A 12352-nucleotide genomic window follows, 5' to 3' on the forward strand; every position below is an offset into this window, starting at 1 on the left:
TCTGTTCTCATTGGTTTGTTTTCAAGTTTCTCTTGATCAACTCAAAGAAGACAAAAACAGTAGCTGAAGTGAACATTCAATCTTTATTGATTTGTCAGAGTCAAATACATTTCTCCACTGTGGAAACACTGGTTAGTTATTTCTTACAAGAGGTCGATAACATTTACAAAAAGAGAGACACACTGACACCGTTAGGAAGTCTCAGAATGATTAACAGACAGAGAAACAGTCTAAAGGTCTCAATCTAACCTTGGGGGGGTTTTTGGCCTAAAATATTTAACTGCTGAGTTCAAGTCTTATTTCCTGCTGTTCCTTTTTTTTTCATCCTGTTGCTTTTTTTGACAAATAAATGACTAAAAATGAATTTTTTTCTGATCTTATTTTCCTCTAACTCTGTTTAAAAAGCAGTCGATCGAATAAACATCCGGACACTTTTCAGGCTGTAATTGAGAGTTTTATACGTCCCCCAAACGACTCCGTTTGAAACCTCATACGGCGTGTTCTCCGGTTCGTACCTTCCTTTGTAATAAATACCATTCAAGTTAGCCGACTGGCAGTTGTTGTACCACCACCCACCACCGTACATCTCTGCACAGTTCTTCTGCCACTTGTCATTGTCTTTGTCAAACGTGCTAAACTTCATCCCGCTGTGGGGCGGTTGAGATGTTGCCAGAGCGTCTCCTGCATCCCCAGTGTACCCGGACACATGCAGAGGGTACCCCTCCCCCTCTGAGCCCACCCTCACTGTGTACTCAGCACTGGCAGCGCCCCCTTCCCAATCCTCCAACTCCACCTTCATCATGGTCTCACCCTGATTTGTCAACAGGTGGAGGTTTTGGTTGCCTAGCCAAAACTCCCCCTTACCCCTAGCATCAACTGAACCAAACCCACTGTGGTATTCGGCCCAAGTGCGATTGAAAGTGAGCGCGCCGCTCTCCCTTTGCTGGACTAACAACCACCCTCCCATTAGCCCCTCCTGCTGGCAGTAAACCTCCACTACCTTTGTGGAGTCTGTGCCGCCAGGCTTGATCTTAAACAGGCCGTTCGTTTCCCCTTTCAGGTGGTTCTGGTAGGCTTCGACGCAATCTGCGAACAAAGAGGGGCACACCGCAGACCGCGAGTTAGTTTGGACTGGTTCGGCTTCCTGAAATTTACTGCAGTGATAACAGCTCTAACAGCATGTTGGCTAACACCTGCACCAAAAACCCAATTTTCCAACCCATTCTTATCAATCTGCATTTGAAGCATCATCAGAATGTTTCACAACAAAGACTTAATTTACCCAGTAAGAAGTGCTACGAGTCATTTTCATCGACACTTGACTCAACCTACGCTTCAAAAGGTTCTTTAGTTTAATTTGATTCCTTTTCTTAGATTACACAGTGACTCAAAGAACATCAAAATGACTGATTTCATACCACATGGGAATGTAAAACAACAGAATCTAAAATAACATTATTTATTTGTTCACTTCTTTTTTTGTACATAAGGCTAGCTAGTGAGCTAGCTAATGCTAAAGCTATGCTGTCTAGCTGAATGCACCATTCTAGCCTTAGAGATGTTACTCCTGTTCTGATGTTTTGGTACCTTGTCCTATATAATCAGCTTGGCGCTCGACACGGGTGTTCTTCACACTCCGAGCTTGAAAATCAGGGACGTCATCTTCTCCATTGCCCATCATGAACCCGCCCAAATCGAACCCCGTCGTGTGAAACGTATTCCCATGTGATCCTTTGGAATCTCCCATGATGCTGCCCTTGGCATCACCAGACTGGATGTTGCTGGTTGACGAGGAGGAGGAGGAGGAGGAGGAGGAGGAGGAGGAGGAGGATGATGGTTGGCTGAAACCTGGAAAGAGGGAGTCCATCCCTCCATCACTCAGGTCTGCCATTGACTGGCACTCTGGCCCTCCCTCCATCACATGCTCCACCCTTTGCACTGGGCCGTCCTTCGTGTGGACAACAGTGGTCTTGGTTCGCCTGGTGCATGTGATGGTTGAGCTGGATGTGGATGTGTGGCTTGTGCTTGGATGGCTGCCACCTACACCAAATAAATCAGCTCCTCCAAACTCAGTGGTGGATTTAGCTGATGTGGATGAGGAGGCCGATGATGAGGATGTAGATGGAGAGAGGGAAGTACCTGAGACTTTTGAGATGGTTGCTGGGGATGTGCTGGAGCCTTCCCGCGTTAGGATCAACTGGACTGCCTGCACCTGAGAAAGAAAAACAAGATGTTAGATTGGTTTGTCTTTAGTGAGTGAAATCATTGGTGGTTTTTTTTGTTTTCTTTCACTGTACCATCATCAGATAAAGTCTGTGAGATTTTTTGGATGTGCAGAGAAATTGGAGAGCTAGCTTTCTGGTAGCTACGTGTTGTGTTGATGTGGGACTTGAAGGCTGTGACTCTCGGGGGAGTTGTGTGCAAACACCATACCTGTATGACTACGCAAACCTTTTGATGGGACTTTTAGTGTTAAAGGTGTCAAACCCAGAAAAATGCCCCTCACCTCAGGGAACAGGTTTTCTTTCTGCTGCCCGGCCACATCCTTGGACTTGTAGATGCTGTCCACTAAGACCTCCTGCAGTGGCTTGCTCTTCATCACGTACAGCGTCCCAACAGACTCCTTAGGTGTCTGGTTGTCCAACTGGCTGACCTGGAAAAACATTGAAAGGAAAAAGTTGGTTCTGCTCTAGGTCCTTGACAATCTTTATCAACCAGGTATGGAATAGTAAACGCAACAAAAAAACACTCTGTAACTCCTCCTCCTTCAGTCGTTCCGATCTAATAGAACAATAACCTCCAACATGGGAGAGTCTCTCTCATGTCCACAGAGCGCCCCGCTCGCCTGTTTTCAGCACTATGTAACTCTGTCAGCAGGTCGAGGTCATCTGGTGAGAAGTGCGTACGTCTTCATGGCTCTAGTTCTACAACAGTTCCTTGCTTTGAACTTTCCTTACTTTACACATGGAGAAACTTCAATATTTTTCTGTATCATCAAATCTTAATGTAACTAAAACAGATCATTGTAGAATTGTATTAGAAGACCAGACCTTGATGTCTCGGGCCGCTCATGATCTGTGGAAACTTTTCACCGAATCATTTCACCGTGTCTGTCATCAGGTATCAGCTGGTGGTTACAGCTGACAACAATCAGAAATGTTTGGCCTGCTGTCGTCTGTAGCTGCAAACTTAAACTCTGTTACAGAGCGCTGTGTTTGGTTACTGGATGTAACTACAGTTCTATGAGAATGTCTGAGACCTTTAACCAGCTTTGCTGTTGGTTGTTCTCCTTGGGGAAACACTGAATGCTTTCCACTTTCCACTCAGGTTTCTAAGGTTACTTTTTTAACCCAGGAAGAGAATCTGGACGTAGGTTCCCTTCAGTCTAAAGTTCATGTCCGTTAGTTTCTTACCTGCTTTTCCAGAGCCTCGTAGCTCTCCTTGTCCACCTGGTACTCAGAGTAGCCTGCACAGGAGCCTTTGCAGGAACGGAGCTTAATATCAATGTCCACCTAACAGACGGGACGAAGAGTTGGAAAAAGGTGGAATAGATTAATGTGCATTTATTCACCAACTGTACAAAAGATCTGAATGTAAGCAGAAGTGGAGAAAGTCATGAAATCTATTGTTGACCTGAGCCTGACACTGAACAAACATTTGGGAAACATGGAACCAATCAGTGTGGCCAGATAAAGAGGGCCACATCGGGGGACCCAGATAAAGAGGGCCACATCGGGGTGCCCAGATAAAGAGGGCCACATCGGGGGACCCAGATAAAGAGGGCCACATCGGGGGGACCCAGATAAAGAGGGCCACATCGGGGGGACCCAGATAAAGAGGGCCACATCGGGGGTGCCCAGATAAAGAGGGCCACTTCGGGGGACCCAGATAAAGAGGGCCACATTGGGGGACCCAGATAAAGAGGGCCACATCGGGGGTGCCCAGATAAAGAGGGCCACATCGGGGGGACCCAGATAAAGAGGGCCACATCGGGGGTGCCCAGATAAAGAGGGCCACATCGGGGGACCCAGATAAAGAGGGCCACATCGGGGGGACCCAGATAAAGAGGGCCACATCGGGGGACCCAGATAAAGAGGGCCACATCGGGGTGCCCAGATAAAGAGGGCCACATCGGGGGGACCCAGATAAAGAGGGCCACATTGGGGGTGCCCAGATAAAGAGGGCCACATCGGGGGACCCAGATAAAGAGGGCCACATCGGGGGGACCCAGATGAAGAGGGCCACATCGGGGGTGCCCAGATAAAGAGGGCCACTTCGGGGGACCCAGATAAAGAGGGCCACATTGGGGGACCCAGATAAAGAGGGCCACATCGGGGGTGCCCAGATAAAGAGGGCCACATCGGGGGACCCAGATAAAGAGGGCCACATCGGGGGGACCCAGATAAAGAGGGCCACATCGGGGGTGCCCAGATAAAGAGGGCCACATCGGGGGACCCAGATAAAGAGGGCCACATCGGGGGGACCCAGATAAAGAGGGCCACATCGGGGGTGCCCAGATAAAGAGGGCCACTTCGGGGGACCCAGATAAAGAGGGCCACATTGGGGGACCCAGATAAAGAGGGCCACATCGGGGGTGCCCAGATAAAGAGGGCCACATCGGGGGACCCAGATAAAGAGGGCCACATCGGGGGGACCCAGATGAAGAGGGCCACATCGGGGGTGCCCAGATAAAGAGGGCCACATCGGGGGACCCAGATAAAGAGGGCCACATCGGGGGTGCCCAGATAAAGAGGGCCACATCGGGGGACCCAGATAAAGAGGGCCACATCGGGGGGACCCAGATAAAGAGGGCCACATCGGGGGTGCCCAGATAAAGAGGGCCACTTCGGGGGACCCAGATAAAGAGGGCCACATTGGGGCACCCAGATAAAGAGGGCCACATCGGGGGACCCAGATAAAGAGGGCCACATCGGGGGTGCCCAGATAAAGAGGGCCACATCGGGGGACCCAGATAAAGAGGGCCACATCGGGGGTGCCCAGATAAAGAGGGCCACATCGGGGGGACCCAGATAAAGAGGGCCACATTGGGGGTGCCCAGATAAAGAGGGCCACATCGGGGGGACCCAGATAAAGAGGGCCACATTGGGGGGACCCAGATAAAGAGGGCCACATCGGGGGGACCCAGATAACGAGGGCCACACCGGGGGGACCCTGGCTAACTTTAGCTAAACTCAGAGGCGCTGCTCAACAGACAAGCAGGCAACTGCTCAGGGCCCCAGACCAGTAGCCCCCTGAGGGCTCACAAACTTAAACCAAAGCAGTGGCTCAAAATGTGCACATTGTGAAATGACAGTGGGAAACCTCCCTAAAGGGGCCCCGTCTGACAGCACTCTCTCTTGTTGTTAATGAGTTAGTTTGATTTTCTAACTGTGATATAAACCTCTTAGCCCCCCTTGCTGATATGACTTTGTGAAGTGCTGTGCCTACGTACCTCCAGCCGCTGCATCTCCACCACCTGGTCTTTGACGCGGTCTTTCATGGCGGCCAGGATACTCAGCTGTCTGTCGATCTTGATCTTCATGTCTGTGATTCTCTGACGCAGACTCTGGGCCAGTTCGTAGTAGTTGTTATCGTTACCTGTTGGAAAATAGGAAGGAGGTTTTATCTGATGTTGACACCGTCTTGATTTAGAAACATGTCAAAGAATCCACAACAGAAGCTTCATTTGATATACTCCATGAACATTGATTTGTAAATGTCAGCAGAGTCCAACTGAAACATTTGAGATGGTTAAACTAACCGGAGTCGATGATGAGCTTGTCCTTCAGGTAGTCGTAGGTCTGTTTGGACGCCGTGTCTGCAGAGCGGTGTTTGGCCTTGTTTTGTTCCAGCAGGCTGCGGATCTTCTCGATCTTCTTCAGCAGGGTGTGGTCAGATTTATCCATCAGACCCTGAATCCTGCAGCCGGACGGACATTTAAAACCCTGAGACACGAGGGGAGAAAGATCAGAAGCGTCTTCTTTCTCTAAAGCTCCTGAAAAACAAACTGGATTACAGATATTTAAATACGCTCTTCAAAGCTGTTCTTCATATCTTAAGGAGGAATTCAGTGATCTTAAAACTCTTTCCTGTTCTGCTTTACATATGCTTGAAGTTTGAATGACCTACAGATTATTATGAATATAATAATATTATATTTACTGATTAGTAGATCATGCAGGAAACTGGATGTGAGGCTTTCATGTGACAAACACAACAGGTCCAAAGTGTCCTTAAAGTTCTTGATTCTGTCAAAGAAAGGTTCAGACTCCTGTGGTCAGACTATGTTTGACTCCTGAAATCACTTCCTTCAAAGACCCCTGACCGACAGTCTTTGAACCCTGCAGGACACGTTCCAATGTTTTAAAGGTTTGGTATGTGTGTATTACACAACAAGAGAAAACACTGTTAAGGCCGGGGGAGATCAGATACTCTCTACTCCCTCAGACTCATCAGGTCTCTCTCTGCAGGGATCCTTTCTGTTGTCAGAACAACAACCTGAGCCTCTCAGGGACACACTTCAGATATCTCTGTCCTCTGATTTAAACACAGAAACAAGAGAGTCTCCCTTTAAGCTGTTCTGACCACTGTTGGAGAAATAATTCATGGGTGATTTATTTGAGCACCTGAGGGTTCATGTCAGCAGAATGAAAAAGCACTAACAGAACAGGAAACAAGCCGTACCCATTCGTCATCTGAGCAGAAAGGCCACTCCCTCTGAGAGGCACATTTCTCATCTCTGGTGCCGGGCTCCACTGGACGAGCTCCTCTGGGGTCCACCGGGATTTCTGCCTGCACGCCCATAAAGAAGAAGTCAGAACGTTTCAATCAAATGTTCTCATTGGGAACTCAAGAAAACCCCAGAAAAAGATTTAGGATTCTAAGTTCATATGTTTTTAGTTGTCTTCAGTTTGAGGAACAGCGTCTAAACCAAAGTTCAGTCACTCTGAATCCTCTGATTTATCAGTTTGTTTTTAAGCCCTGAGTTTACCCTGCGGGTTTCTTAAAGTCAGAACCTGTGATACAGAGACTGAATGTGTTCTCAGAATAAAGGGTTAGGGTTAGGTAAGGGTCTCACCCTTAAAGGAGCAATCTGTAACTCACACCTAGTGTTTAAAATGGGTACTGCAGTCTAAACATTACAGAGAGCTGAATGAATATTCAGAGTAAAGTTAACTTTGTTATAAAACTGTCTGAATCATGGTCCCCTCATTCCATCGTTATCTCAGCTCGTTTTAAAATATTCAAAGTTTGAGTCTCACCAGAGTCGATGCCACACAAATCAAAGCGAGACAGACGAGGCGCTCCATCTTGGTATCCTGTGAGTGACGGCTGCTCTCTGAACGATGTTTGAAGCGGAGTGACGGCTGCTTCCTAAATGATGTCTGATCGGCCGTCTGACCATTTAAAGCCTCTGGAGGTTACTCGTGTTTGTGCTGATCGATCGGAGGCTGTTTGTCGTACTGTGTGTATCTTTGCTGAACCCCCGCACTGAACAAACCGACCACCCCACCTTACTGATCCAGGAGGTTACTGGTGTTTGACCCGGTGTGCTCTCTGAGAGCAAACAGTGACTAACAGCACGGAGAGTCAACATGAGGAGTCCTGAAATAATGAATCACTGAGAGCCATCTGTTGATGTGTCGTCCTGTTTAAATCCTCATTCTCTAGTTTGATGTTTAAATTACAAAATAAAATGTTCCTGTGACGATTCAGAGGGACTGCAGAGAGGCTTCAGCTTTCTCTCCTTTTGTGACTTTAATCATTTTCACTTTAATAAAAACATTTGATTTCTTCTTTAGTCATGAGGTCAAAGTTCGTTCAGGAACTCTTCAGCTGGTCCTGATGTCTGTCTGAGGACGAGCGTCGCCCCCTGCTGTTGGAACAGAGGTATGACTGTCACCTGTCAGAAACATCACAACAGCACTGAGAAGTTTCTGTATTAACCAGGAAGTCAAAAAACAAATGTTCCTGCTTGAAGACAGAAAATCATGAAATCAGATTTTTAACACTGAAGAACAGCTGGAGACACGTGACGAATGAGCCTCGTCATTTTGTTGACGTGTTCATTAAAGAGTTTTTACACCTCTGTGAAACTTTTTTTAATTTTTTTATATTTTATTTATACATTTATACAACAAAAAAAGCCCCCCTAAGACAAAGAGGAATTGGAAAAATAAGAAACATAGGGCAGGACGAAAATAAAGCAAAACAACAACAAAGACACTTAAAGGATATCTTACAATACAGTAAGTCAACATTTTTTTAAAAGAATCAGCACCAACTGTTAAGAGATCACGGTGTGTCTCATTGGCCTAGGACAGTATAAGTATACGGTTTCTATACATATAAGTAGTGTGGACAACTGTTTGCACAAACTTATACAAGCAGAATAAAACGTTTAGGTTGTCTTTGATAAGTAAGACAAGAATGGTTGCCACATTTTATCAAAGGTTGTAGAGCTGAGAGAGACACTATATCGGACCCTCTCCATATGTAACAGGTTAGTCATTTCTTGTAGCCAGGTCCTAAAAAAGGGTATATCTCCACTCTTCCACAGAGACAGAATATTCCTCTTCGCAACAACCATGCCGTAATGTCTTTTGTTGTAGGTGAGACAAGTTTAATGAATGTTGAATTCTGGTGTAATGTCAAGGTTGTACATTTCAGAGAAGCAATTAAAAATATCTGACCAGAACTTATTTAGTTTAGGGCAAGACCAGAAGAGGTGACCCAGAGTGCCCTCAGCTGATTTACACTTTGGACAGGTTGGAGAAACAGACGGATAAAAGGAGTGCAATTTGGTGCAGGAATAATGAAGCCTATGAAGTATTTTAAATTGAATAAGTTGGTGTCTGGAGTTCATAGAACAACTATAAATGTTTTTAAGGTAGGTTTCCCAGGTCTCGTGACCAACTGATACACAAAGATCTTTTTCCCATGCTATCGTGCTGTGTGGAAAGATTTACAAATCTGGAGATTAATCGTTTCGAGTCAGGACTCTGGTTTATAAGATTATAAAGTTCACTTGGGGTTGGCATTGACTGAAAGTTTGAAATATTTGTGCGGATGTAGAAATGCGTATCTGGCAGTGTATATTTTTCTTTTAACTGTAGAAAGGTGGCAAAAGTGTTATTAACATACAGGTCTGCAATGGTGATGATGCCTTTATTCCACCAGAGTCTGAAAGTATTATCAGTGATTGAGGGAGGGAAGGCACGGTTGCAGCAAACAGGTGTATAAGCAGAAGTTTCAGGTAATTTCAATGATTTCCGTATTTGATACCAAATTCTCAAAGAGTTTGTGATTATAAAGTTATTGCCTGTAATAGTTGCAGTGGAACTGGTTTGTGAAAATAGAAGAGCGGGGAGGGAGGTTTTCAAAAGATCCTGTTCAATTGCCAGCCATGAAGGGGTTGAGGGGGTGACTTTACCTGCATAAGCATCTTTCCAGTACATCAGTGCTCTAGAGTTTGCAGCCCAATAATAGTACCGAAAGTCAGGGAGACCACGGCCACCTGCAGATTTTGGCTTAGTGATATGCTTTTTAGAGATACGATGTGCTTTGAAACCCCATATGAAAGGCAAGATCAAGGAATCTAGTAGCTTGAAAAAGGCTTTGGGCAAGAATATAGGTACATTTTGAAAGAGGTAAAGAAACCTAGGGAGTGCCATCATTTTGATTGCATTTACTCGACCTAACATAGACAGCGGTAGCAGTCTCCAGGACTCAGTGTTGGCTTTGAGTCTCTCTATCATGTTCAAATAATTCAGTTTATAAATTAATTTAGGGTCTTTAGGGATATCAACTCCTAAGTACTTGATTTTGTCCGTAACAATGTGAAACGGCAGATTTTTAAGAAAATCTGGGTTTAAGTCTCCTGTAAGGGGAATAAATTCACTCTTATCCCAGTTTATAGTGTAACCAGATAATGTAGCAAAAGTTCTGATAAGTTCAAGAAGGGAAGGGAGGGATTCTTCAGGGCGGGAGAGGAACAAAACTAGGTCGTCCGCGTAGAGTGAAATACGATGATCAACTTTGCCTAAGATTAATGGAGCAATGGAGGGGTGGTTTCTTATACTAATAGCCAGGGGTTCTATGGCAATGGCAAATAATAAGGGGTTCAAGGGACAGCCCTGCCGGCAAGAGCGTTGTAAGGAGAAAGATGATGACTTATTATAATTTGTAATTACAGAGGCCATCGGGGAAGTACAGTATATAGCATTTCGACCCAGGAAGCAAAATTGTCTCCCAGGTCAAATTCTTTTATCACTGATAAAATATATTTCCACTCAACCTGATCAAAGGCTTTTTGGGCATCAAGTGCCAAGATAGATATTTTCGAATCTTTGTTATGCCTAGGGTATATTATGTTCATCAGTCGTCTTACATTAAAAAAGGAAAATCTACCTGGAATAAATCCAGTCTGATCATGATGAATTATACTTGCAATACACTTATTAAGCCTATTAGCAAGTATCTTAGTAAACACCTTAACATCACATCTGAGGAGAGCGATAGGGCGATATGAGGCTGGATAGGTCTGATCTTTATCTTTTTTCAGTATCAGGGAGATGTTAGCAGAATATAAGGATTTAGGAAGTCGACGGGTTGTAATAGAGTGATTAAACATCTTTAACATGATAGGAGCTACCTTATCCGAGTATGCCTTGTAAAACTCTATACCAAACCCATCAGGGCCTGCAGCTTTTCCATTAGGGAAAGAGTGTATTGTCTTCCAGAGTTATGTTTGCATTTAAGTCTGATTGTGCTGAGGTGCTCAATTTGGGTAAGTGAAGGGCACTCAGAAAATCAGAAATCTGTGCTGTATCAGCTGTGGTTTTAGATGTATAAAGGTCCTCATAAAACTTCCGGAAACATTCATTAATTTCTTTCGGGTTCGTAGAAATATTACCTGTACTGGTTCTAATTTTAAGAATTGTTCTGTTAGCCTGTATGCTTCTTAGTTGGCGGGCTAATAATTTATCTGGTTTATCAGCAAATTCAAAATGTTTCTGTTTTACTTTTAAAATCATAACACTCACTTCATTGGAAAGAATAGAGTTATATTTGAATTTCAGCTTCATTATATCATTCAGTTTGGGGGATGAGGGATTCGCTCTATATCCTTTTTTTTCGAGCACTGATAGGTGAGCAGAAATATCTGATAATTCTTTCTGTCTATCTTTTTTTAGCTTAGACTCATAGGCGATGATGTGTCCCCGCATAACAGCCTTGAAGGCTTCCCATAAAGTTGAGTCAGTGACATCCGGGGTGTCACTGTGAGCTAAATAATCTGTTATTAAAGTAGATAATTGTTGATGAAATTGTTTGTCATTAAGTAATAGTGGATTAAACCGCCAGTTAAATGCAGGTTTTTCTCTTCCAAAATCAATTTTTAGTTCAACAGTGATCTGATTGAACTAACAGGGCTGTGATCCAAAATTAAAATGTTATGATATTTGGTAGAAATTATATCGGAAGTCAGTTTAGCATCAGTTAAAAAATAATCAATTCTTGTGTATGATTTGTGTACCTGGGGGAAAAAAAAGAGTAGTCTCTGTCAGTCGGATGCTGCAGCCTCCAGATATCAACAAGATTCATCGATTTGATTAAATCATTTATTGTAGAGGCAGAGTTTGACGGGATGGTGGGGCGTGTGGAGAGCCTATCTGTAAAACAGTCTAATATAGTATTGTAGTCTCCCCCTGCTATTAAGTAAGTGGTTGATAAATCCGGAATAAAGCTAAAAACTTTCCTAAAAAATCCAGGATCATCAAAATTGGGTGCATATATGTTCAATAACGTTACCTGCCGAGACAGAATGCGACCAGTAACTATAAGGTAACGGCCATTTGGATCTGAAATGGTTGAAATGTGCTCAAATGGGATATTTCGACGGATTAATATGGCTACACCTCTAGCCTTAGAAGAAAAGGTGGACTGATATATCTGTGATATCCACCTGCATTTTAACCTCCATTGCTCTGTGTGTTTGATATGAGATAAAGATTTTAAATGGGAAAAAACCTTGCCTCTCTTTAAGTTAGATCCAAGACCTCTGACATTCCAGGTCAATAAGGTCAAACTGCCACCTTGTGGTGAAACAAATGAATTACTGATAACCATGAAAGCATTGTTTATATTGAGACAGCCGTGTTATATAGTCAAAACCGTAACGGTTCTGATGACGCAGTGTAGAAAGAGCAAACAACACAGAGTACAAAAAACACAATATATAGTATTGTATACATACAGTGAACCCTCCTCCCCACATCCACTTCCCCAAACGAAGTGGCACTTGGATCCCCTCATAAACACTGACAGACAACTAAACACTGTAGGAAAGAGT

At 44.4% G+C, this 12352-nt stretch overlaps 1 protein-coding gene across 1 annotated transcript; it reads right to left on the bottom strand.

Annotated features, from left to right (window-relative positions):
* Positions 1-64: 64 nt before the first annotated feature.
* fga (fibrinogen alpha chain) lies at positions 65-7421 on the bottom strand. The gene is made up of 8 exons (XM_061034020.1): positions 7263-7421; positions 6685-6792; positions 5762-5945; positions 5453-5598; positions 3414-3512; positions 2507-2653; positions 1588-2212; positions 65-1086 (listed from the first exon to the last, which is right to left on the bottom strand). Exons 1-8 carry the CDS (start codon positions 7308-7310, stop codon positions 398-400), a joined length of 2046 nt encoding a protein of 681 aa, XP_060890003.1. The 5' UTR covers positions 7311-7421; the 3' UTR covers positions 65-397.
* Positions 7422-12352: the final 4931 nt, after the last annotated feature.

This window comes from Labrus mixtus, unplaced genomic scaffold (assembly GCF_963584025.1).
Source record: "Labrus mixtus unplaced genomic scaffold, fLabMix1.1 SCAFFOLD_88, whole genome shotgun sequence".
Classification (NCBI taxonomy): domain Eukaryota; kingdom Metazoa; phylum Chordata; class Actinopteri; order Labriformes; family Labridae; genus Labrus; species Labrus mixtus.

Coding starts and splice junctions, on each gene's coding strand:
- fga (XM_061034020.1), bottom strand. CDS start 7,310: ATGGAGCGCCTCGTCTGTCTCGCTTTGATTTGTGTGGCATCGACTCTG. Junction 2,213..2,506: donor AAGAAAACCTGTTCCCTGAG/GTGAGGGGCATT, acceptor TTTCTTTCTCAG/GTGCAGGCAGTCCAGTTGAT. Junction 1,087..1,587: donor AGCTGATTATATAGGACAAG/GTACCAAAACAT, acceptor CTTTGTTCGCAG/ATTGCGTCGAAGCCTACCAG.